Source organism: Poecilia formosa, unplaced genomic scaffold (genome assembly GCF_000485575.1).
Source record: "Poecilia formosa unplaced genomic scaffold, Poecilia_formosa-5.1.2 Scaffold240, whole genome shotgun sequence".
In the NCBI taxonomy this organism is placed as follows: Eukaryota; Metazoa; Chordata; class Actinopteri; order Cyprinodontiformes; family Poeciliidae; genus Poecilia; species Poecilia formosa.
Window position 1 is genome coordinate 939290 of NW_006800179.1, and position 27468 is coordinate 966757.

General features: G+C 39.7%; 3 protein-coding genes and 1 long non-coding RNA gene across 4 annotated transcripts; 3 read left to right on the forward strand and 1 right to left on the reverse strand.

The window, feature by feature from the left end:
* Positions 1–2983: 2983 nt before the first annotated feature.
* Positions 2984–6724, forward strand: s1pr1 (sphingosine-1-phosphate receptor 1). Its single transcript, XM_007569442.2, has 2 exons — positions 2984–3258; positions 4283–6724. Exon 2 carries the CDS (start codon positions 4406–4408, stop codon positions 5531–5533), a length of 1128 nt encoding a protein of 375 aa, XP_007569504.1. The 5' UTR covers positions 2984–3258; positions 4283–4405; the 3' UTR covers positions 5534–6724.
* Positions 6725–8534: 1810 nt separating this feature from the next.
* LOC103150018 (uncharacterized) lies at positions 8535–12600 on the forward strand. Its single transcript, XM_007569443.2, has 5 exons — positions 8535–9221; positions 9452–9484; positions 10387–10674; positions 10755–11045; positions 12195–12600. Exons 1-5 carry the CDS (start codon positions 9158–9160, stop codon positions 12356–12358), a joined length of 840 nt encoding a protein of 279 aa, XP_007569505.1. The 5' UTR covers positions 8535–9157; the 3' UTR covers positions 12359–12600.
* Positions 12601–13876: 1276 nt separating this feature from the next.
* LOC107838326 (uncharacterized) lies at positions 13877–14741 on the reverse strand. Its single transcript, XR_001664387.1, has 2 exons — positions 14580–14741; positions 13877–14514 (listed from the first exon to the last, which is right to left on the reverse strand). It is a non-coding gene; the product is annotated as an uncharacterized LOC107838326 (long non-coding RNA).
* A 373-nt stretch (positions 14742–15114) lies between these two features.
* zbtb37 (zinc finger and BTB domain containing 37) lies at positions 15115–27327 on the forward strand. Its single transcript, XM_007569444.2, has 4 exons — positions 15115–15501; positions 16529–17498; positions 18529–18628; positions 19826–27327. The coding sequence occupies exons 2-4, from the start codon at positions 16537–16539 to the stop codon at positions 20345–20347; spliced, it is 1584 nt and encodes a 527-aa protein (XP_007569506.1). The 5' UTR covers positions 15115–15501; positions 16529–16536; the 3' UTR covers positions 20348–27327.
* The last annotated feature ends 141 nt before the right edge of the window (positions 27328–27468 follow it).

Here is a 27468-nt window from a genome sequence, read left to right on the forward strand (position 1 = left end):
ACAGTTTACAAATAACACAATACAGTTTACAAATAACACAATTATGCACATAAAAGCTTATTTTTCTTCATGTGATGACATCATGACTTACTCTGTACTTAAGTAGTCCTTGTACAAAATACTTTTAGATAGATCACGTTTACTTGAGTCATTTATTGGACGGCTACTTTTTGACCGTTATTTAAGTAAAATCACGTTGAAGAAGTTCTGGTCTTGCTTGAGTACATTTTTGGGTACTGTAACCACTTCTGAATGTAAATTAAATTTCAGGAATAACTTTTGTTCCTAAAAGGAATTGGGTCCCCAAAGTATGGGTCTTGTTTGGATTTATGGACTCCATGATCTAGGTTTACACACACACACACACACACACACACACACACACACACACACACACACACACACACAGGACGATTAACAATCCTGAATGTCAGAAACAAGATTCAGCTTTCCGAGTTTTTTTTTAAACAACAGAAACATCCATCTCCCCTCTCCCACCCCTCTGCCCCGCAACGAGGGCAGCCATGGCGAACCGCCACATTCCTCACCGCTGGGAAAACAACGAATCACATCCCAGGAAGTCCGAGAGGAAGAAGCTGGCTAATGCTTTCCTGTTAAACACTAAAACACACACACACACACACACACACACACACACACACACACACACACACACACACACACAATGGGACACACACATACAGAATCAGTCCAAACCATAATTACAGGCTGCAGATGTTCGGCAGTTAAAGTTTCACTGCAGCAAAGAGTTACAGACCCATGAGGAACCGGGATATGGAGCAGTACCAGAACAGATATTTAAACAATAAGTGCAAATGAAAGTGAATTGGGAACATTGTAGGGTTAAATCAGGTTTTAACCCTTCAACCGGGACCAGAACCACAAGTAAAGCCAGGCCTTTCTGTGTCAGTCCAGATTTTTTTGTGTGTCTTTTCTGTGAGTTTGGAGGTGATTTCTGTTTTGTTCGTCTCTCTCAGGGCTTTTCTGCTGCCCGGTCCCGTTTCCCTCCTCCGGTCGCCATGGTGACGCTCAGCTATGCAGAGCCTGAATACAGTCAGCAGCTTCGCGGAAAGAGGCCTTTGTTACCCACAACCCCCCTCTCCTCCCCTCATCGCTTTTCTGGTCGTTTTCAACTAAACTCTGGACTGGTCTCACGTCTAACACCAGTATGATACCAGTATACACTACCAGTACGGGTCACTGCATGAAAAATATTCGTGCATCTTGAACTTTTTTTCACACTGAAGCCCACAAACTTCAGTGCTGTTTATTGGGATTTTATTATTAGTGGGACTCAATTACAATTGTAATTAATTAATCAATTGCATTTTAATTGAAAACAAAGGGTGTTTTTATAAACCTGACAGTTTGGTAGATTTGATTCAGTTGGGACTAAAATTGCAACATTTCTTCCATTTTCAGCTGCTTTCACATTACACTGTGTCAAATGAACTACACCTTTTGACAATCCTGTTCCCCTCCTCGCCTGTGGGGGCGCTGCTCCAAAAACTAATGAACGACACAACATGAAAACCTCTGAAGACACTGAGTGCAACTTCCTTCTTAACGAAATCCAAACAAAAGTGAAGCGGTGTCAGATTTTAGCGGTTTGTTGTCTTTGTTAAAAGGCCATGAGTCATTTCTCCCACAGCACCAAGTTAGCATGTTGGTTTTTGTTGCATTTACTCAGAATGCCCTGCGCTGCAGTCTACATCCTACTTTTGGAACGGTCTCCAGTTCATTTGACGTTCATGTATGTATTCAAACTGCACCGCAGTTCATTTCAACCGAACTGAGACCTGTAGGAAGACCAGAGTTCACACCTCCCCTAACGAACTGGACTTTCTACACAAACGGGCTAGAGTTGGATTAAAGCAGACAAAACCGAACTGGAGTGAAAATACACTAAATATTGACAAAATAAGCAACATTTTCAATTAAAAAAACATTTTTTTTGCTAAATTATTGAATAAGCAGACACTTGACCTCAACAACAAAGATATTATTGCTTTTAATCTGTTCTTCAGGTTCTCCAACCATCAGATTAGTGTAAAGTTAATCTTTTCTGTGTTTCAGGAACACTCCTTAAGCAGGAAGTGGATTACAGCGCAGGGCATTCTGGGTAAATACAACCAAAACAAACGTGCTAGCCTAGCTCGTGAAATGGTTTCGTTGACTTTTGCCAAAGACAAATGACGGCTAAACTCTGATGCTACACCGCTTTTGTTTACTTTGGTGAAGAAGGAAGTTGCTCTCAGTGTCTTCTGAGGTTTTTGTTTCTTTTCTTTCAGTGGTTCATGGTGCAGCGCCCCCACAGGCGAGGAGGGGAACAGGTTAATCAAAGGGTTTGGTTCCTTTAATTCAGTGTAGTGTGAAAGGGAACCGCAGCAGCTGAAAATGTAACAAATGGTGCAGTTTTGGTCCCCAATCAGGTTATACCGGACTATCAGGTCTGAAAACACACTGACACTCAAAAGATGTAGAAACCAAATAAAGTGTGGCAATAATTGAAGAAAATAAATGGAAACATTCAAGAAACAGGATTGAACAATTTCTTTGTATCAATCATGGACAAAGAAATTAACAGAATATGGTAAATAAACAACATAGATTAATCGCAGGGAAAAACACATAATGATTGTGAGATTTTTCAGTTAACATCACAGAGTAGATAATATTGAGATTGTATCTGACTAAATAGATTTTATTTCTATCATAATTTCTACAAAGCCAAAATAAGAAGTATAAATAAAACTATATGTTTTATTTTATTTTCAACAGGAAGCATTGATTTTATTGAAGTTACATATGTGTCTATGCTTCTGCTTTTAAGCTACTTCTGGGTTTTCCCCCATTATTCTTCCTACTATTATCCTTATTAGTATTATTAATATGTGATCGGTGAGATTTGAAGAGCAGAAGACCCGAAGAGCATGAAGAGGGCGGCATCATCTTCCTCCCCCTCCTGTGTGTGTGTGTGTGTGTGTGTGTGTGTGTGTGTGTGTGTGTGTACTCCCTCACTCCGCTGTTGGACTCTTCTTGCTCCGGACTCTGACTGAAGACAGAAAATATGAAATAAGATTTTAAACATCACAGGTTTTGCAGCAGCTCGGCGGTCGGAGTGTCGATGCGAAGCTTCTGCAGAAACTCGCCGGTTTTGCTTCCTCTTTTCTTGGGAAATAAAAAGGAAATCTGGGAGTCGCGCCATGGTCTGTGTGGAGGATCTGCTCAATCCAGGTCAGTTTTATTAAATAAGTCTCATTATAATGGAGCATAAAAAGTCTGGGAAATGTAAATGTGCGATGAAGTCGCATCAAGAGAGACGGAAAATATCTGGAAAATAAACTTTATATGGTGATTAAAGTCTGGATAAGAGAAATATACGGTGATGCTTTTATTTTTAGGTTTTGCAACTTGAATCTAAAACCTTTGATTTGGTTTTAGTGCATTATTAAATGCAGAACAAAGCCCGTAGACGCGGAGGCTCCAGTTATCAGAGTTTACACATGAAACCATTTTAGTGTTTTTGTCGCTGGATGGACTGAAATGTAAAAATTCATAGGAGGCTTTGAAAGTGAAATATCTTGTTTTAATCAATTTGATTTTTTTTTAATCGAGACTTTAAAATATCAAAAACAATAAACAGACATATGATATAAAATACGATCAGCTTTCTCTTTCTTTAACTATTTATTCATTAAAAAATGAGAAATAGTGATAAACTAGTGGATTATGATTATTGTTTTGCGTTTTAAAACTTTTAAAAAGATGTTTACGTTGCTTTCCTTGTCATAATGAGAACTTTAAAGGAAATGTGATGCGTTCCCTTTAAAGTTTGAACATTTTCAAGCTGTCGTCTAAAATGCCAAACTAAACAATGAAGTCACCATAAATTTAAACTGTTTGTTTGGGATGTTTTCACCGGTAACTGGACGGATTTCAACTTCCTAAATCTCCAGTGAGGTTTTTAATGAGCTTTAATTAACTCCACAGGACGCCGCGGCTGTTTGAGTGACGGATTTTTCTAAATTTTACATAAATTCACGCAGTTCTCCGGATTTCACTATTTTTCTAGAAATTATAAGTACTAACTGAATTGGAGCGCACATTAAAGTGTTATAAACTGGAATATCTGTAGCTGAATTTGATGTTTTTGTAATGACAGGGTCAGATTTCATCGGTTTAGTTATATTTCCATGTATAAGATGAATCTGTTCTATCTGAGATCGATTATTGATGCATTGATCGGCTCTTTCTGCAGGACCATGACCTCCTCCAGCAGCAGAAAACGCGCTGCTCCTTCTCAAGGCGACCAAATGACATGAAGGACTGAAGGTTTGAGGACACAGCACCCCCTGCTGGACTCCGGCTGCAGCTGCAGGCCATGGCCGAGTCCAGTTATTCCGACCTGATCGCCAAACATTACAACTACACCGGCAAGTTCCGCAAGTCGACCCAGCAGCAGGACTCGGGTCTGAAGGCAGACTCGGTGATCTTCATCATCGTCTGCTGCTTCATCATCATGGAGAACATCCTGGTCCTGACCACCATCTGGAGAACCAAGAAGTTCCACAAACCAATGTACTACTTCATCGGGAACCTGGCGTTGTCCGACCTGCTGGCCGGCGTCGTCTACACCGCCAACATCCTGCTGTCCGGCGCCAACACCTACAAACTGACGCCGACACAGTGGTTCTTCAGGGAGGGCAGCATGTTCGTGGCACTGGCGGCCTCCGTCTTCAGTCTGTTGGCCATCGCCATCGAGCGCCACCTCACCATGCTGAAAATGAAGCTGCACAACAACGGGAACACGTTCCGGGTCTTCCTGCTGATCAGCACCGTGTGGATGATCGCGGCGGTCCTGGGCGGACTGCCGGTGATGGGCTGGAACTGCATCCGGAGCTTGCCGCAGTGCTCCACCGTGCTGCCGTTGTACCATAAGACCTACATCCTGTTCTGCACCACCGTCTTCAGCATCATCCTCTTGGCCATTGTGGTTCTCTACGCCCGGATCTACGCACTGGTGCGCACCCGCAGCCGCAAACTAGTCTTTCGCAAAGTCACCAACGGCCGAGGCAGCGCCAGCGCCAACAACAAGAGCTCGGAGAAGTCGATGGCGCTCCTGAAGACCGTCATCATCGTCCTGAGCTGCTTCATCGCCTGCTGGGCGCCGCTGTTCGTCCTGCTGCTGCTGGATGTGGCGTGTGAGACCCTGACCTGCCCCATCCTCTACAAGGCCGAGTGGTTCCTGGCGCTCGCCGTCCTGAACTCCGCCATGAACCCGCTCATCTACACGCTGACCAGTAACGAGATGCGCCGGGCCTTCCTCAAGACGCTGCTCTGCTGCACCGCCTGGATCCGGCCCAAACCCAAGTTCACGGGGCCGATCATGGGCGCGGAGTTCAGCCGCAGCAAGTCCGATAACTCCTCACACCCCAACAAGGAGGAGGCGGAGTACTCACCCAAGGAGACGACGGTGGTGTCGTCCGGGAACCTCACCTCGTCGTCATAAACAGAGACGTGGACGGATCAGACTCGTGATTCTTCATGTCTTTTATTGGATCGAAAGTCTTTGGACTAATGGAGACTCTCCAAACTGATGAAACCCTGAAATCCACTCTGCATGTAGCTCTTAATATCCGTCCGGCGTAACTTCGGACTCCAGTCCAATGTGAACTGGTGCTGTTGATGAAACAGAACATTTTCCTGCAGAGAAGGCGACGGGATACTGGAAGCACTAGGAAGGTTTAGACCAGCTCTAGAAGGGAAACGGGTTTTTTCTTTAACCAGACTTTATTCTCACCTTTCTAGACCAACTAGAACTTGTAGCACTTAAATACACTACTGCCAATTATTTAAAATGTCTCTCCTCATCCACTGCACTTAAAGAAACACCATAATCTGGATCCTGGGTGTGAAATCTATGACGGAGTATCAGGGCCAGGCTGGGGAAAAAAATTACGAGAATACAGTTAAAAAAAAAAAAAAACGAGAATAAATTAATATTACTGAAAAAAAAGTCATACACCAAGTCAATAGTACTAAAATAAACTCATTTCAAGAAAAAAGTTTGTACGACACAAAGTCATATGAGAATACAGTCGTAGCAATCCAAGAAAAAAAAGTCGTAATAATATGAGAATAAAGTCATAATAATACATAAAAAGTCATATTATTGCAAGAAAAAATTCTTACAAAAATAAAGCCACAATAATATGAGAATAAACTCATAATTACCAAAAACTGTTATAATATTTGTAGACTGGGGTAATTTGATAACTCGTACATGAAAAATAATTTTAAAAAGAGGAATATTAGACATAGGAAAAACTTAATCTGTTAACACATCAGCATCAAAATAGCAAGACTTTGAAGAGATTAAGTGATTAATTTGAAGAAACAGTCACAGACCAGACGAGCTGCTGAAGCTTTGCTCTCATTAAATAACTTTTTCTAGTAATTTTATATTTTTTCTGGTATTTTTGTGTCTTTATTCTGCTAATATTATGACTTTATTCTTGTAATAATAACAGTAATAATGAAAGTCACTTATTCTGGCCCTAATTCTCCATCACAAGTCTGGGATCTCTGGCTGTTTCCTGTTTGAATCACATAAATAGAGGAAATACATCCAAAATATCAACTTTTTAGCCATTTTACACCATTCAGGAACTAACGAGTACAAATAAGAAAAGACGTTGGTTAAAAATCTTAAAATATAAATAAAAAAACATTTGTTTTAAAATAAGATAGAAAGTTTTTAAAAATAATAATAAAAATTGAGGTTTAAATTAATAGATATTTCTTATCTGTGTGGGTAAATTTTAATTTCACAATATTTTTTATAAGTTATCACATTTTTTATCTATAAAAATAAAAAGACATAGGGTGGAAATTATTAATTGATGTATTTTCTTTCTTTTAATGAAATCTATAAATTTAAGTTAATATATTAATTTAATAATGAAATTGTTCACATAATTGGACATTTTCACTATTTTTAAGGTTTTATTTCACCCAGAAAGCAGTTCTGATAGTTATGAAATTTAATTTCATACATTTTTGGTGATTAATATGAAGCTTATTATTGCGTTATTTGGCCCTGTTAGGTTTGTTCTTCAAATAAGCTCTGAAAGAATCACAAGGACACAAAAACTTGTCTTCCTGCAGAAAGGCGTGTCAGATGAGCCAACTCCAACGGGGGCTCAGCCCTTCAATATTTATTCACTTCTAACCATAGGCGTGTCGTCATGGTGGTAATTCAACAGCACAGGCAAGTGCAGGACAATGTCTTCCAAATATGCCAACTCTTTAAGAAAGCTGCGATTGACATTCACACAGGATGTCACGTATCTTTGTAGTCAGCTGCGAAAGCCTCTTGCACCTTGTCTGGAAACATTTTCAACAGGAAATCACAACTTGTGTAAGTATAGAAAACAGCAGAAACATCAGTAAATAAATGGTAAAAAGTATCAATTTCCTATCAGGCCCAGTTATGTTTTCCATTGGTAATAAAAACCCAAACAATAACTAGTAATTATAATGTGTTTTATTGTAGTAAAATAAACGGCTAAAGACAAAAAAAATGCAGTTTGTTGTAGATTTGAGTGGAAACCGTCTGCCTTAGAGATGCTTGTGATTTCATGTTACTGCATGTAATTTAGGACATTTTAAGACTTTTAAAAACTGATTTTTAACCTTTTTGGTTTGAAGATTCAGAAAATTACTTTTTTCTTTGCAGTTTCCATTTATTTAAAGCAGAAATAAAGAGTTTGTGGCATTACATTGTGAAGCTGGAAAACAATACAGATAAAACTCGATCTTAAATCATTGGCACAAAATATATGTAGAAAAGTTTTCTAAATTGTATTTTTGTTTTCTGGATTCCCAGTTTATTTACAGCATAACGACCCAAATTCATGTTTTCACCTGTTACATTCATGTAAAAACTGTTTGGTTTTTTTGTAAAAATTGTAGAATCAGTTTGACTGAATGTGTTTTTTACGTATGTTTGTTTTGTTGCTGGTGAACTTAGGTTAGATTTTATTAATTTATATGTGACACTAAAAACTTAAATAAATTCTTAGCGTTTATGTCACGGATCCACAGCACAAAGATCACCAAAACAAAGTGAGAAGAAAAGCAGAAAATTTATCTTAAAATGGAAAAGTGATGCTCACGGTCTCAGGACCCTGAGCAGCTTTTTGGCACAAACAGGCTCCCGTAGAAGCTGCAGCATCTTTCTGTCAGCAGTACAGATATTCTGTACTGCTGACAGTAGTACAGAACAGTAGTAATAATCAATCAAGATGTTTGGTTGATTATTAGAACTTAATAAAGGAAGGAATAGAAACACAGATTTCATCTGAACCAATGAAAAAATAAAGGTCATCCATCCATCCATCCATCCATCCATCCATCCATCCATCCATCCATCCATCCATCCATCCATCCATCCATCCATCCATCCATCCATCCATCCATCCANATCCATCCATCCATCCATCCATCCATCCATCCATCCATCCATCCATCCATCCATCCATCCATCCATCCATCCATCCATCCATCCATCCATCCATGTGGCATATGTTGTCCCAAGTTTTTCAGATTCCTTTCTAATTTTCAGTCTGATCAGAATTCCTGACCAAATAGATGATAATAAGTTATATATAGATTTTTTGCCTGTTCTTCTGTTTCCTTTGTTTTAATCTGTAATTTTCAGGGCTGATTGTTAAAACTAGAACTGGTTTCTCTCCACGGGGGGCTTCCTTCAGTCCAGGATCGGCTTGGATCCAGTGTGCAGCCGAACATCTTTTATGAGCCAAACAGGATCAGAACACAGTGAGTGTGAGCTGCTGCCCCCATGTGGTCACATGTGGAAACTGCAGGATAATATCTGTTATCCTGTGGAAAATCTAAATCAGGAGCAAAAATTTGTGAAAAGTCTAAATAAAAACTGTTAATTAAAGATATTTCAAGAAAGTCAAGCTGCTTGGGGACAACAAACAGTTGACAGAAATGCAAACAAAAAAAAAATCACAGAGGTATCAGTGACAATGACTTTGGACTGGACCCTTTGCTAAATAAAGGAAGAGTTAATGTGTAATCAGAGCTGAACTCCAGCAGGATTTGGATGAGTTCGTCCCTCGGAAGTCCAAGGATGGATCTGGTTCTGTTCGTCACCTTGTCTCTCTGCTGTGAGTAAATATTTTCTTTGCTTTCCATCAGCAACACATCAACTCATAATGAGAGGAACTTTTAGCTGTTTTGTGATGATCTAACAATGTTAATAATTTCACTAATAAGACAACAAGACATCACAGTTTCTGATATTAAATACATTAGAGAACTAAAATGAAGGATTTTGTTTGAGTTTGAAATCAAAGTGACCTTCACTGAATCCAGTTTGCCTCTGATTTGTTGACAGATTGGACAGCAGACGGCAGGTATGTTTGGTCAGGTGAGTCACTTTTACTTTGAACAAAATAGTTCAAGAAATGATAAAGCCTGATTTAGGAGCTAAAACACTGGTGAAAAAGTCTAAAAGTTATTTATTCACACCTTGGCTCTTAATAACTTATGGGCTTTCTAGATGTAATTATCTATAAAAATGGGAACGCTCCATTGAAGTAAAAATATTCAAAGGGTTTTCTTTCATAAAAAAAACCTAATCCAATTTCTTACATCAGGTATTGTGTAAACTAGGCATTTTATTTTGAAGGGTCAAAATAAAATGCAAAACCAAAGAAGAGAAAAATAATATGGTAATGTATGGTTAGAGCGGCACAACTTGGTCTGTTGACTGGGGATCAGAAAACATGAAGCATGAAGATGTTTGTTGTTGCTCTAGCATGGCACCAGGTTAGGCGTTTGGGTTTCACCCGCCTGCCCAGTGAAAGTCCAACTGGTGGTGGAAACGCTCTCCTGAATACACCGGACAATAATGATCCGATTCTCACCAGTGAGGCATTTGATGCCCTTTAAGTAACCCTTCAGGTCCCAGAAAGAACCCAGTAGGCACTGTGTGTCTTCTAAGTTCCTTTTGAACATACTTTGTAGCTAACCTTGTCATGAAACTCCCCCTTCAGCCTTTTGTTATGGAGTAGGCCAAAGCTGTGGATTTTGTTAGATTTTTGTTTGTTCAGTTTAATCATTATTAGGTAGACATGAGTTTGATTGATAATTTTAATCAAACTAAATCCTTTAAAGGGTTCAGAGTTGATGTTAAACACATCTAAAGTCCTGAGAACTACACATTAAACTTCTGACTCAATAGAAAATTCAGGAACTTCATGTTAAGCTTTGATAGATTACAGTAGCGATTTCATGTGATTTAAAGTAGCTTATGCCTCTACTCTGCAGACAAACCTAAGATCCTGGGGAGCAATGAAATCACCGACGGAGAAACGGTGGAAATCAGCTGCTTTGTTCCCATTGACTACACAGGCGGGCTCTGCCGTCTCTTCAGAGAAGACTTTAATCATCCCTTCAGTGTGATCGTAGCAATGAGTTATGTGTGTGTTTTCAATCTGACGTCGAAGGAGCTGCTGGGACACTACATGGTAGGCAGCACATTCAGACTCAGGTGTGACTACAGGCTCCAGGAGTACACCTCCATCTCCAGCGATGACATGCTTGTGACTGTCTGGGGTGAGAGTTGATCAGCCTATAAAGGGTCTAGAAAGTACCCCTGTCTATGAAAGTACATAAAAACACTCTCTACCATACAGGTACCAGACCCAGTCCCAGTCTGTCCATCAGCCGTCGCTTTGTGTCACCTGATGACATCATCGAGGCCACCTGTACACCTCCGGTGTTCCCCGTCTCTTACTGCAGATTCTACACAGAGGAGTATTGGTTGAATGAGGCACCCTGCAGCAGTAACATAACCTTCGGAGAGCTCACCAGGTTTCAGAAGCCCACCCTTCTGCTTCCTCTCAACCTCACCTGCACCTACTACCCCAACAAACTTCTCTCCATCCGCTCTGAGTACAGCAACCAGCAGCTGGTGTTTGTAGTCGGTATGTCTGCTGTTAGAGGAAGGAAATATGAGCAGCAAATCGTAAGGAACAGTTTGGGGCTCATTGTATATGCCAGTTCCTCTCAGTGGTACAGTTGGGAGCTATTTTTTTGTTTCCATTGTTAAACTGGCACAAACAACCGACCCAAACAACACCATTCCTGTCCTCCCTTCAGTCGTAGGTCCACAGGACAAGGGTACGGTATGGTTAGCATGAAGCTACTGGAATTACACAACACAGTCCATTGATCAGTGGACAGAAAGACATCACTGAGACATAGTAGTGTGTCACGTTTGTCATCAGATTAGCATGATGCCAAGTTAGGTGTTTGGTTTTCACTACTGAGTTCTGCTTGTCCTTTGCATTATAAGTACCTGAAAAACAACAATCTGATTCCTATAGATTATTGAATTTACATGAATTTCCGCAATCACAGAATCACAAAAAACTGGAGGGACTGGTTTCCCTTATTTACTCTATCAGTATTCTGTTGACACCCTGAAAAGCATAGTTGTCCTATAAGTAAATCTCATGCCATAGGTAACCTGTATGTACCCTGTAAGTTGCCTTAGTGGAGCGCCAAAGCACTCCCTAAATACCTCATACGTACCCTGCAAGTTCCCAATAGATGCAGGTAATCACTTAAGTCCCCAGTAAGAACCTTGTAGGTACCAGGTAAGTACACTATAAATACCATGTGCATTCCCTGAAAGTGACTTGCAGTTACCCAGGAACTACTCCTTGAGTTTTACAAGTACTTTTTAGGTACCATGTAAGATCTTCGCAAGTAAACTGAAAATACTCTCAAAGTATCTCATAAGGACCCCAAAAATACCCTTTTGTACCCTGTATAGAAAGTATACAGGTAGACTGTAAGGGTATGAACTAGGCCCATTTCCTTCTATACTTAGTTTAGTTTTAGTTTCAAGCTGTTGTTTCCGCTCAAAGTTTAGTCATGTTTGGCCTTTGAACTTCAGGAAGCCCAAAATCAAAGCTATCGTTCTTGTCCTCCAGACAGTGATGGGGGAAATAACAGTGTACATTTTTGGGAACTTTCTACAGTTTTTGTATTAATTTGTATTGAATAATCATGGGAGCAGGTTTCTTTGTGATCAGATTCCTTTAAATCTGCTGTCTGAATGTGCTTAGATCCAAGAGAAGTGACCTCATCAGTCAACTGTTCGGTCTCGGTGAGTGAGGATCAGCTGGAGGCGTTTGGAGACCGGACATGGACGGCGTTTGGTGCTAATGGAACCACCGTCACCATTCAGATCACCAAGGGTGACCCGACCCTCAAAAACACCTGCAACTAGAGTCCAAACGCAACAAGACCTGATCCACAGAGAACCGCTCGGATAAAGAAACGATTATAATGAAATGTCAGAAAAAGAAAAAAATCTGGAAGATTCAAATCCAGTGAAGATAATCATCCGTCCATTTAACCACATGACCTAACAGCTAAGGTGGGCATATTTCCACTAATGTACTAATAACAGAGCTAATTTTTAATTTAGCACTTTTGAAACTTTGAAATCGTTTAGCACGCTTACCTTTTCTTAAAGGTAAGCGTTAAATTAGCGGTGAAAGCTCTATATAGAACTTTAACCGCTAATTTGCTCGACTGTAAATTTTCAGTTGAATAAAGTTTGACTTCTGTGCTGAAGTTTTGGTTCTGAGTTCTTCAAGTAGTTAGACTTTTATGCTCATGCTCTTATTTTGAAGTGTTTGAAGGCCATTCATGCTGCCTACAAACGGTCTGGTTGAAATGAACTCTGTTGCGGTTTGAATATGCGATCACCGAACTGACCGGATACCGCTCCAAAAGCAGGAAGTGGACTGCAGCGCAGGGCATTCTGGGTAAATACAACCAAAAGAAACGCGCTAGCAGGAGAAATGACGCGTTTTTTTTTTGTTTTGTTTTTTTAGCAAAGACAAATCTAAAATCTGACGCTATTCCATTTTTGTTAACATTTTAAGGAGCTGAAAATGTTAGAAATGTAATTTTTTCAGACTGCATCTATCAGGTGGGAAAACATTGTAAAAATTGTTCACATTTTATTTGTAGATGCTGACTAATGTAAATCTGCTGCTGTGGGTTTTTCCCATTCACTGTTTCACTTGAATTACACTTAAATAGCTCCTATTGTGCTCAGGATAAAGAAATGTTCTGTTTATTGAGGCAAACCTTCTTCTCAATAAGCAGTTGGCCGCATTCAGTTTTCACGGTTTCAATGATTCTTTTCACATTTCGTCCTGTAAAGCAAAGCCTCTTTCTCAGGTCTTTTTTTTCTTGAAACTGCACTTTGATCAAAGTAAGTTGTTTTAAATGTACCATAAAGTTAGAGATGTGAGGATTCATCAAATGACTCAACTGCAAAAAGTCCCTGAAGCAAATCATTCATTTAATTCACATGAGCGCAGACAGGTTTGCCTTGTTTCTTTGGGGACTGCGTACTTCTGTTTACAATGTGATAGAAGAAAGGCTCAGGAATTTTCACGTTTTCTGAAAAATGTATGAGATTCATGTTAAATTTTTGTGTTGTTCATCTTTTGAAACTCAAAAATTCCAAGGTTTTTTTCTAGAAAATTTCTGAGATTAATATAAAAATTTCTAAGATTTTGGCAGACTTGTACCTCAGAACTCGATAGCCCTAATATGATATAGACTCTATAGCGAAGAGATTAAAGTCAGATTTTTTTTTCAGTGGACTTCATCCTCTTCCATATTCTCGTATCATATTTTATATATTTGTGACCTTGAGTACAGCTTTAGGTCCTTTTTTTTTACCAGATCACTCAGATAAGTTTGTAAAAATGGACAGAGGCACTGCTGCAGATTACAAACAGTTTATTGAATTCACAAATGTTTCATGTGCAATAATAGTCAACTTATCTTATTATACCAAATGACCACACTAAAGGCGGAAGTCTATGCTGGCCCTGGGATCCTTAAAGCTGAAAAATTAAAAACTAGATAAAAATTTGACTGTTTGGGGGAGGAATAATAAGAAAACAAAAGTATAACCAAATACACCTAAGTGTTCCCCAACAAAAGCACACTCACACAAAAATCCCTAGTGAATACAAAGGAAAAGAAACAAAGAAACTCCCCTTCCACTAGTCTCCTCAATCTAAATAAAACAGCCTAGGACCCAGGGACAGCATAGGTCCCAGTTTAAAACAAGTCAGCGGGCTAAAATAGAAAGTCCCTTTCCCTAAACAAACCCCCCAAAAAAAGAAAAGTTATTTTTAATCAACAACATCTAAAAATAAGTAAACTGAAACAAAAGAAAAATTGAAATCAAAACAAATCAAAAATTGAAACAGTAGCAGGCCAACCTACACACAAAAGAAATCAAGTTAGACAAGAACATTAACCAGCCAGATAAATCATAAGAAACGGCCCTTACATTCTCTACAGTGAAACCAGTAAATGTTGCTCTTGACGTCACTCTCTAAAGTGCGTTTCCTACAACAATCAGTGGCAGAATCAGACAAATTCTAAACTCACTCCATGATTGATGTTAAACATACCTGTGCACAAGTTCTCAGCCTGCATCTGATCATCTCAGCGATCTACCTGCTTTTAAATGCAAATGCTGATCACCTGTCTCCCTAACAAGCCAGCTGCGCTCTGTCACAGCATCTTCCATATATGGGCAAGAGGAAGAGGGCGCAGCAGCACACATTCAGGGGAAACAACATGCCCCGGCTACATATTATATTTATATTGACGTTGTCTGAATAAAATAAACTTCAATGTAAAGGATCCTGTAACTTTAAACTAGCCCAAGGGCGCTTATCCTCCTAATTCCGGCCCTGAATGCATCTATAGCAACAAAACACACACACACAAAAAATATTTAAAAGTACTTTTGCAGTTTTTACGTTATAAAATCAGAACTTGTACCTAAAATTATTAATTCAACATTAGTACTTTCACTGGAATACTCTGCCAAACTCTTAAAGTACCATCATGACCTCTCCGCAGACAGAGGCACGCTGGGAAATGTAGTTTCTTGAAACCAAACGATTCGGCGGAGATTAACCACATAACTACATTTCCCACAAGTCCTAGCGCGTTTTCTTCCTCCTCTCCTTCCTTCCTGCAGCCTCGGCCCTTCTGAGCTGAAAAAGGAAGATGAGAAGCCGCCGCTGCAGCCCCGAACAGAACCGACACTGAACCGAACCGGACCTCTAGTGGAATGTCGGCGGAGCGGCTGCTGTCGGAGCGCAGGCCGAGCCCAGCTGCCGAACCCCGGCCCTGAACGCGACGCGACCAGCCTGGAGCAGCGGGGCGGGTGGAGCTGCAGCCCCGCCGGGCCGGACCGAACCGAACCGAGCCGAGGAGAGTTCCTGTCATCCACCGTCCTGCCTGCCGGCGATGCAGAGAAACCTGCGGGACTAAAGAGTCGACCGCATCCTGAAACCAGAACCGAACTGAAGCCCGCTTCAGGTGAGACCCCTCCCTGCACACCTGGGCTCAAGCTGGCACCTGGATTCAGCCGGGAAAACCACTGGTTCTGGTTCGGTGTCATGTTGGAGCGAATCAAAGCGGCGCCGTCTTAGTAATGCAGCAACATTTCGTACCAGAAGTTTCCGTCCAGTCAAAATGAGGCTTTAGTGAATTAATTAAACTTTTCTCCTCCTGAGTGAAAAAAAGCGCAACAAACAACTACAGGAATTACTAAAAACACGAAAATCTACATTTATTTTTAGGATTTAATGAAACTGCACACAAACATGAACATAAAAACAGATTAATATTTCGTTAAATGTTGATGATCTGAGGTGAAGTTGGATAAATTAGAGGAAGGGCTTTTTTCCTGATTGATCTGCTGTGAATCAACCCCAGAGTATGATGCTGCCACTGGTGCTACGGTTTCTAGGTCTGAAAAGTTTATATCCGTCTTCATTAGACCCCTAAGGATGTATTTATTGTATTAAAAATTAGTATTTTCAGACATGTACGGGGGCGCAACTACATATTATTCAGGTGAATGCGAAAACATAAATCTCCCCCCTCCAAAAGGAAGGTACGTCAGGGTGAAGGAGCGTAGAAAACATACTGTCGCTCTATCCGTATGAGCGATCGTATGTTTACGAAACATTTATAAACTATTGTTTTTCCTGATTATAGTGTAATGCAACTTGGCCTTAAAAACCAAAGTACCAAACCAGGACTTTAGTTAAAAGAACCAAATCCTTTGAGCGACCTGTTCCCCTCCTGGCCTGTGGGGGCGCCACTGAAGGAAATTACAAAAAACCTCTGAAGACACTGAGTGCAACTTCCTGTTTTGTGAAATGGAGCAGTATCAGATTTTAGTGTTTGGCTAAAGGCCACGAGTCATTTATCCTGCTAGCGCTAGGCTGGCATGTTTGTTCTGGTTGTGTTTACCCAGAATGCCCTTGTTGTTGCTTAAAACCAGGTCTTTGTTCGTTCTGGTTTAATCGGTATGATGTTTTCCTCTGTTCTCCACCAGGTGGCGGCATGGAGCGCTCCGGCAGCATCCAGCTGGACATCCCTGACTTCAGCAACTCTGTCCTGTCGCACCTGAACCAGCTGCGCGTCCAGGGCCGCCTCTGCGACATCGTGGTCAATGTCCAGGGCCAGAGCTTCCGCGCGCACAAGGTGGTCCTCGCCGCCAGCTCGCCGTACTTCCGCGACCACATGTCGCTGAGCCAGATGAGCACCGTGTCGCTGACGGTCATCCGCAACCCATCCGTGTTCGAGCAGCTGCTGACCTTCTGCTACACGGGCCGCCTCTGCCTGCAGCTGGCTGACATCATCAGCTACCTGACCGCCGCCAGCTTCCTGCAGATGCAGCACATCATCGACCGCTGCACCCAGATCCTGGAGGGCATCCACCTGAAGATCAGCCTGGCTGACGTGGACGAGGCGACATGCGACGACGACGACGACGCCCCGCCGCGGGCGGCCCGGCCCGGCAGGACCATGGAGGCCATGGTGCGCGGTGGCGGTGGCCATCACTGCGGGCTGAAGCTGCTGGGCGCCAGAGGCGGCACGGAGGTGTGCGAGGTCATCAGCCCGGCGGAGGAGCCACTCAGCCCGCCGCCGACCGTGGAGCACAGCGGGCTGGTGGGACCTGGCGCCACCAGCAGCAGAACCAGCAAGGAGCCGATTCTCCGGATCAACCGGGCCGGCCAGTGGTACATGGAGACGGGCAGCGAGCCAGAGAGGACCGACAGCGCCGAGGAGGGCGGCGGCGGCGGCGGAGCAGGCGGAGGCGTGGACCGCATCAGGATCAAAACGGAGCGCATGGAGGACTGGATCGGAGCCGGAGGGAACCAGGCGGAGGCGGCGGCCGCAGAGGAGGGCGGAGCCACGGTGATGATTGACACGTCGGGCCGCAGCACGCTGATGACGGCGCCGCTGGGCGGGCTGGGAACCCGCAGCGGACAGGCGTCCTCCAGCTTCAGCGAAACGGACCGGTGAGTCGGAACCACACCATAAATTAAGAAATTTACCGATAAATTGTCCCACGAGTTACTGCGATAAACATTGATGTTGTTGTTTTCATGTAATATAAAAATGACTTAGTAATACAAGTTTGCCTTCTCGTTGAAAATTATCCTTTTAAATGTAAAATATCCGAAATAAACACAATAGCAATGCTTGGCTATAACTTGTTCTTGAAGTTATTGCGATAAATGATAACGTCGCTGTTTTTTAGACTAACTTTAATTAATATAACAGGATAATAATGCAAAAACACTTTCTCATAGATTTATAAACTTTAATATTAGATATCAAAATAAACTTAACTAGGACTGTTATAATAACAAATTTTGCTGGACGATAAAATGTCTCTGAAGTTATCGCGATAAACGATAATATTGTCATTTCAGTACAATAATACAAGTGTCAAAGACCCATTGACTGTTTTATTTTCTCCACAATGGAAATAAAAACGACTTGCAACTGATAAATAAATAAAATGGTATCTGTAAACAAAGTCGTCCTTCAGAAAATATCATTCGGAATGGAAATAATCGAGGCAATTTTAATTTATCTTGCAATTAATTAATTGCTTATTGTGACAGACGTGAGAGAAACTAATTTTTTTCCTCATTATTAATACATTATTTTCCCAAAACAAGCTGCCAAGTCTTGGTCAAAAATTACTTGTCAGTAAGTTTTTTCTTATTTTAGGATATTTCCACTAGAAACTGGACATAAATACTTGTTGTGTATTTGTAGTGAAGGAACCGATTATTCTGGTGATTAATCTTCTAAAATAATTGCCACTCTGCAGATCTTTTATAGAAGAACCTAGAAAATACAAATAAACAAATAGTTAATTCCTTTTTTTAATAAGAAAATTAACATTTTAGATCTAATCCTACCAACTACAACTATCATATGAGTTATCATTTATCATGATGAATTACTCAAATAACAATGAATCAATTACTAAATTAGTTGACTTACATCAGTAATCGATTATTGGTGATTGTCCAGGTTCAGTCCCACCGGCAGCGTGGTCGTCCTCACCGAGCGCCAGAGAGCGAAGAGCGAGTCTCCGAGCCGAGCCGATGAACTGCGGCAGCCGAGCTCTCAGGTAAGAACATCAGGTGACATGAGGCGCTTTCCGACCAGAACCGACCCAGATCTACCGGAGTCTGAAAACCTGATTTATTAAAAACACCTTGTTTTTGTTGAAACTGTCATAATCTGTGAAAAGATCAATCTCCTCTGTCTTCTAGAAACAGCCAATCAGAGCGAGGAGGCGGGACTTGGCGCTGTCAATCACTTCTTATTCTCTGCTAGACTGCAGCAAGCATAGCCTGTCATGACTGCTAAGGCTAGTTAGCACAGCCACCGATGACAGTGGATAAACAGTTTTCTTGTAGTGATTAGCACATTTAGCATCGAGTAAACGTGGTTGATTGGCAGCGCTAAGCCCCGCCATCTGGCTCTGATTTGCTGTTTTTGGTGCATTTCTTCAGACAGCAGCTCAGGGATTAAATCGATCTGTTCACAGATTGTCTGTCTCATAACATAATGTCATGACATGGTGATAGTTTTAATAAATATGTAAAACAATAATATATTCATTAAAAAAGTTTTACTACAGCTTTAAGCCAAAAAATAACAAAATCTCCTAAATAAACTTATTCAGGTTCCTAATGGTGCTTCTCAACATGTTTTGTCCAAAACATGTAAAAGTTTCTTAAATGCAGAGTTGGTTAGTAACTAGTTACATTTACTTGAGTAATATGACTACGTTATTTGTACTTTTACTTCAGTAATTATATTATAAAGTATTTCTACGTTTACTTGACTAAAACTTCTGGATTTTCTGCCCTAAATCAACCAGAATCGGCCTCGCACCTGCAGGTTCTGTTAGTTTTTTATTGACAGAAACTGATTTGGAAAAACTTAATTTACCTGAATTTATTTTTTTGCTTATATGAATTATTGTCATTTTGATCCTTAAAATACCAAAAAATCCTCCTAACTTTATATTTTGGTTTGTCCAATGATGTAATTTTTAAATAGTAAATGATTGATGGTTTGATCAGTTACTCAGTATTTGAATAAACTTTTTTACCAAATACTTTCTCACTCTTGAGTATTTTCTTGTATGGATACGTTTTACTTTTAGTTGAATGGAAGCATGTTGCTGCTCTTGCTGTGTTTAATCTTTTGGGTTTTCTGCTCTCCTCTGGTTAAATGTAAATTATCTCGTTTAGTTTATTTTCACTCCTGATCCTGTTTTTGTTGGTATTGCATCTGGTTTGTCTGTGTCCATCAGGGCGAGGAGCACGCGGCGTTCGACATGGGCGGCTACGAGGATTACCTGAGGGAGCAGGTGGGTGATCGCTGGTTCCGCTACAACCCGCGGCTCACCTGCATCTACTGCTGCAAGTCCTTCAACCAGAAGGGCAGCCTGGACCGCCACATGCGGCTGCACATGGGCATCACGCCGTTCGTCTGCCGCATCTGCGGGAAGAAGTACACCCGCAAGGACCAGCTGGAGTACCACATCCGCAAGCACACCGGCAACAAGCCCTTCCACTGCCACGTCTGCGGGAAGAGCTTCCCCTTCCAGGCCATCCTCAACCAACACTTCCGCAAGAACCACCCGGGCTGCGCGCCGCAGGAGGCCCACAGCGCCTCGCCCGAGACCACCACCGCCTCCGTCCCGTCCCGCGGCGGCGGCCCGAGCGACGAGGCCTCGCCCAGCCAGGAGGAACCCGAGGCCGGCGGCGGGAGCAACAGCGGCCATTACGCAGACGGCCCTCAGACCTCGGTTTCCACCACGGGGCCCGACTGACCCGGGCGGAAACGAGGCGAACGCCACGCCGGTCCCGTCTGAAGTCAACGCACACCTCAGAGTCCGAAATGAGATTCTTACCGCTTTAAACCGCATCTACCTTCACTAACCAGACAGAACAGATTAAGCTAAAGATGAAGAATCGCCACACACTCCTACAACCTCACACACACACAACGCTCAGCGGCGCGCCGCCGTCGACTTTATGTTGCAGGTTTCTACTTTTTGGATTTCCGGGTTCACAACGCAGCATCACGACTAGCGGTGCACCGATTACCGATTCCGGCCGGTTCCGATTTTTATGTCTGAATTTTGCTAAATATCGCTGAGTTAGCAACAGTGGGTCAAACCTCTCTTACTCTGGAGCAGAAGAGGACAGACGTTGATTTTTAGACCTTTTCTTGAGGAAATCGGGCCAATTTATCGGTGCACCTCTAATCCCAACTGTCCGGGGGAGAAGGAGGGCTTTGCCAAGATACTCAGTGCCAGTTTTACGGTTCAAATCCTTTTTATTTGCCTTGAGACAATCCGGAGCAGTCAGGTTAATAATAATAATAATCATTGCGCTCTAAGTGCCACAGCGATGACTGTTTCGTTGGGAGAGTTACATCTCAGCGCCACTGGAGTTTCAGACTTCGTCACATTTCATTTTTTACACTACAAACAAAAAACTGCAGCTCTAACTTTTCCGTCATCAGTTTCAAGACATTTTGCTCCGTTTACAGCTTTATTCATTTATTTTTGTTGCTTACAGGATGGTGGCTTCAAATATATCAGTTTAGATTATTTTGACTTTCATATTTACTGTTTAAATCTTCATAATCGATAATCAATATCTGTGATAAAAAGAAATTGTTCGGCTTTACCAATGCTGAATTTGTTGGTTTAAAATGCTAAATCAGTCACAAAGTACGACAGAAAAACTAGGGATGCTCGACATTAGCATCAACATCGGTATCGACCCATATTAGCTGTTTTACTGAAAAGTAAAACTGAGACGATACAAACAGACAATGTTTATTTCCATCTTGTTGCCGTTTTTTTCTGGAGGGAGTTAGCCATGCTAACAAAAAGCTAGTTAAGCTAAACCTAATGCGCTATAATATCTTTAGAAGATATATTTTGTTTATATCTTGTAATGTCCATCTTGTTTTGTTTCTTTATGTATGTTGCTAAAACTTATTGAGGGAAAACAGAGAGAACGTGAGGGCAGGAAGTGAAACAGTTGCGTAATCGGCCTTCATCCACTTCAAAATAAAAGCATGAATCTAAATGTCGAACTATTCAAAAATAAAAATTAAAAGTTTACAAAACAACCAATAAAATTGGTGCTTCAAAATGAATCCAGAAATGTTAATTTAGGCTAAGTTAAGTGGGATAAACGACTAAAAGTTAGCTAAAAAGCTAAGCTAAAAAGTAGCTCGGCTCTTAGCGAGTTAGCGGACGTTAGCATTTGAGAAAATATATAATATCGGTAAATATCAGTTATCGGCTGTAGCAGCAATACTAATATCAGATATCAATATCAACCAAAATTTACAAACAAAAACATCAAGTTTCTCTTCTGAAAGATATTTTATTTTAAAATTACAATAGCTATTGTTTATAATTATCCTTAAAGAATAATTGTACTAAATAAATAATAGTAGCTGTAATTCAAATTAAATGTGCAAAAAATCCGTCTAACAGAAAGAAAGCATGGGAATAAAAGACGTCTGTGGAGAAAACCAGAGTTAGGCTAAACAATGTTATGTCGAGAATAATTTTTGTTTTTAGGTTTTTCCTTTTGGGTCTTTATTAATTGGTAGCTGAGCAGAAAGCAGAGCAGAGGGATCCGAACCCTGGACTGTCGGCTACCGATCCACATGATTTTTACAATTCCTGCCTTTTTAAATGTGATATTTGAAGCCATCATCCGCAGAGAAACTCCAGTCTCGCTGGTTTATTAGTTCAATTGGCTGTGAAATATTTAACCGGATCATGTTGATGTTTGCTAACTGTGGCGGTGAAACCTTCCAAGTTTCTCATAGATTCAGCCTGAACCACCTGGCAGCGGGACAAACTACCGAACAAACTCCCAGTAGGACAGAAACAGTCTCAGATAAGCTACACAGCTCGATAATTACCTCTCATCACTACGCAATACAGCTGCTGCTCACTCAGCACCACCGGGGGGCGCTCTGGTCCGCTCAGATCCCCGTCAGTCTTCTCAGATCGGTTTTATAAACAGGTCTTGGTTTCTCTGTCATCACTGTACACATCTGTGCTTTTGACAATGAAGCTTATTATTTAAAGGAGGAAATGATCAGAAGTCTGTCGGTTAATGACACATTAAATCTTCTGCACTCCACCTGAAATATAACTGACTGTATAACTTTAATTTTACCATAACAATTAAAACTCCTCTCAACACCTTGTTTAATAATACAGCTTACTGTTATAAATCAACAAACTATTTATTATGCTTAAATTGGCCATATATTACATTTAAAATAGTTTTCTAAATCAATCCATTTTACAAAAATACAACTTATCTGGGCCTAGAAAAAAAAGAATAAAATTTCAAAGACTTTAAAGAACCCAATTTAGTCCTAAAAATCCAGTTGGATTAAAAAAAATCTAATTTTTATCACAAGCTGTCTCAATAAATGTAATTAAATGCAATTAATGAGTATTAAACCGAGCTTAATTTGGTCAGTTAAACTGTAGAATGACTTCAATCCAACATTATTCTGTTTCCTGGCTAGCATTTTTAGAATGAGCTAGTGGAATAAACATATCTAAAAAATAACTTAAAATCATTTTTTAGGAATTATTTACGATATTAATTTGAATGTTTCAAGGTTGAGACTCAAAAAAAGACTTTACATTTCATATTTTGCTGGTTCAAAGAGTGTCTTTGTTTCTGTGAGCTTCTGTTGCTAATTTCGCTAACATAGTTAGCCAATGCTAATATAATTAGCTGATGCTATTTTTGCCTTCAAAATTTAACTCTTTCTGGATGTTTCACTTGCAACCAAGAAAAATAAAATGTATCGGAAACAAAGAAAATAAGCAAAGCAAAACAAAAAGTTTAAGAGTAGAGTAAAGAAACTGAAAGCATTCTTTAGCTAGCTGCTAGCTTGTTACGTCAGCTAGCTAGTACCTTGAAAAACAATGGAAAACGATTCCATTGTTAACCATTTATCACCCCAATCTTAAATAGACTTGAGACATAATATAAGTCGACGTTTGGAAGCAGGATTATTGTTTTCAGGTGAATCTCCGCTAACCTGAGTGATTTTTGAACATATGCTAATTAGATGTGGTTTTATCCAGAGTGCATTAGATGTACTGCGTCATTAACGGCTGAAGATTTGGGATTAAAACAAATAAACGGAGCTATACCCTGTCAGACCAGATGGATGTAAAAACCTGGCCGTTTTAAACCTCCAGACATTGCATGTCAGAGCAACTGGCAACCAAAGGACAGCGGCCATTTTGGTCCTCCGAAACACCCAAACTTCCGCACTTAACGCCAACTAAGAGTCGTGGTAGAAAAAGTTTTTTAAAAACAGAACAATAACAAATCTACAGATATTATCAGACAGATGTATTTAAACTACTTAGATGTTTGTTTTTTTTTGCTTATAAATGTAAATGAGTTTAATCGAGGCGTGTGGGAGGTAGCACATGGATCCGCTGTTACTGTTTTCTACAGGACTGTGAATCTGATTCTCAGTGGACAGTAAAAAACGTTTTTTTATGCAAGTGAAGCCAGCGGCTCCGTCCTCACACTGAGCGACTCGAGATTTTCCTCTCGGATCTCACAACCAGAGCCGCCACCATGCTCACATTCAGGCCTAACCAGGATCTATCAGGTATAAAGACTTTCTTCTTTAGTCTCTCAAATGGACGTTTTCTGTTGTTTTTTTCCCTTTGTAGCAGAGCATTAACGGTTAAACCTCAGTGCAGTTTGCACACTGCAGAAATAAAATATTCATGTACACGCTAGCAGCAGGTAAAAATATATAAAATAGTAATTTTGTGAGGGACAACTGGATTACAGAAAATAAAAAACAGGGCTGGGCAATATGAGAAAATATACTAAAACCACAAGACCTCTGTAGGTGTACTGCAGCCACATTTAATACAGACTTGAATGGAAATGTAGTGATTCCAACAGATTTCGACTTTGTTTGTTACAAATGAAGACAGTTTATTGTGTAATATTGTTAGCATTACAATTTCATAATTTTCACCTTAAAATGACCATTTGGAGCTGTGTGTGTCATTTTTATACATTAAATCCAACATTTCATTCATCTTTATGATGTGCATCAAAAAAGTGCTTTTAATCTCTGTAAAAAAAGCACAATCTGGCTAACTGCTTCTCAGTTTTTATTTTTACTTTCTATCAAGCGTCATAAAAAACAAACATGAATCTAATCTGGTCACATTAGGATGAGACTTCATGTTCAGAAGCCACCAAAATGCTAATAACTAGCTAATACTATTGTCCAAAATTAGACTTAAGCAAAGTGAAATTTACCTAAATTTTATTTCAATGGTGTTTTTGTTCCTTTGTAAAAACTGAAAATACAGCAACAATTAGCATTACCTAACACTTTGAAACTGTAAACTATTTAGGTAACTATGCAAATCTAAAACCTTCAGATTTTTAATCTACCAAAGTTGGAGAAAAGATTTTAGTTGAAATCCAGTTCAGGCTACAATATTTTTACATATTTGTGTTGTTTTTTTTCCCCCTTTTCTTTAAACAAAGTGTGAGTTCAAAATGTAAAAAAAATTGTCTGAACCAGTCCAAACTGTTTAATTTGCTGTGGTCAAAATGCTAACTATTTTAAGTCAAAATGTTTAACTAGTTTCTGTTAAACTGTAGGCTAATCGCTGTTGGGAAGTGTAGTTCTTTAAAGGAAATAAAAACATGAAAATGTGCCAGAACAGTCAAGCTAGGTGCCAACTGTAATTCAGTTTGATTTATTTGACAAAAATAAATTTTAACTCTTGATACTTTGAAACGACTTCAAACCAATCAGTGAACCAGTCTAATTTGTAATTAGTGGAAAAACCTTTCTAGATATTTGTTCAAGGCTAAGCAGAATACAGTAATAAGAAATCTAAAAAAAATAAAAAATAAACAATTTTTATAGCATTAACTTACAGCATTAAAAAAGTTAATGCTAATTTGTTTTTAGCCTACTTAAGTTTAAGACTTTTATAGTCCTTTTGTGGAAAATGTACAGTTTAAATATTATTTCCTGGCTTTAAATAAATAAATGACAGAGCAGCTCTGAACCGGTCTGAACCGGTTCCGACTGGCTCAGTCTATCAAAATAGCCTGGTTGCTGATTTTCATGTTGTATTCTTAAATCTCATGATTTAAAACTTTAAACTGCAACACAAATGGATTATTAAATTATAAATACAAAATTAAAATTAAAAATGTACAAATATTTATGAATCATAACAAGTAGAGAGTTATTAAAACAATGAAAAGGAAAGAATAAAATAACGCTACGGTAAGTTCAAGCCTTTCTTTAAATTTAAGGTTTTATTTTTTTTTTGTAATTTTTTAATCTTTCAATTAAAAACTTCCCATGTTATAAGTATTATTCATATAATAATATAATATTCCTGTAACCGAATACCTCACTTAATTGTCTAAATGGTTGTTTGAGATGCTAATCCATTGTTAGCTTCTAGCGAGCTAAAGCTAATGGATGTGAAGATTTTAAATTTAGAGAAATGTTCTATATTTATTTAAAGCTTTATTAGTTGTTGGTTTCCTGTAAAATGAAGTTGTATTAATTGTGGCTCAGACATCTTGTGTTTTTTAAATATATTTTAAAAATACCGTATATAAAAAGTAAATGTTGCCCAGCTAGCAACACAAAGACGTTAACCCAGTTTGTCCTCCTGAAACTTCAGGAACAAACATTTAAGTTTAGGATGTGTTTTTGCATAAAGTCTTGATTTATTTCAAAGGTGCAGTTTTTAAAAATGCCACGATAAGCCTTTTAATTTTTCCTCTAGTTGTTTTTGGTTTGGCTGAAGTCTCTTCATTTATCATCACGTTGTTTTTAGCCAGTTAGTCGGAAACGAACCAGATTGGTTCTGGTTCTGTTAAAGGAATCCAGAGGGAAAAGTCGGATCTGCGTTTTCGTTTTTTTGCTGTGAACTTTTTCTTTCTCTTCTGTCTTCATTTTTATTATTTCCCAACAAAATAAACCCCAAACAAACGACTGCTAAATTTTAACGAGTCATTGCGAAGTGACGATCTTCCTGCCTCCGAACTTCGTAAAATCCGACATTTCCCTCTTAGTTATTCCGCCTTATTTTATTTTACTCTCTAAATATTTTCATGTTCAAACTGTGAAAAACAGCCAAACCTCATCACCTACATCATCACCTGGGCTCCATTTTGTTTGTTTTTGGTAACTCTGCTTTTCTACAACATGCCAAACTTTGTTTTCTTGTTTCTTTAGCTTAAGTCTGAAACTACTTGCTTTTTAATATTTTTTACTGTGTGAATTTAATGTTTAGTATAAAGAATATACAGTAACTTTGACCACAATATGCCTAATTATAAATCAAATCATTTAAACATAATCACTTAATGAGATTACTCCTTACTGTTGATTCCTCAAAGTATATCCTAATATATTGAAGCAGAAAATGAAATTTAGTGAATGAACTTTTAATATTGTACTTTTTGTTTGTTTTTTAAGGAGGTACCTGAGGAGCTCTTAATAGATGAACCTGAAAGGTTTTATGTGAAGCTCTTATGTTGCATGTGTCTGTTGCTAAATCATGTTGGAAACAGGGGTGGGAGGGGGGTTGTATGTGAAGGCCAAAGGTCGATTAGTTCAAGTAAAAAAATAAAATAAAATATGAAGAAGCTTCTTTCACGATGACCACTAGATCACTCACAGGTTGTTTCTCCTCCAGAGGAAATAAAGCACTTTAAGTGTAAACCTGCAGTGACTCCTCTTCCTTTCTTCATATTTTAGCTGTTGGCATGTTTAACGGTCTTCAAACTGTTGAACAGCTGCCTTAAGTCAGAGGCCTACTCAGAGTCACTGGAAGACTGACTGCTACTGGAGTTCCTTCCTGACCAC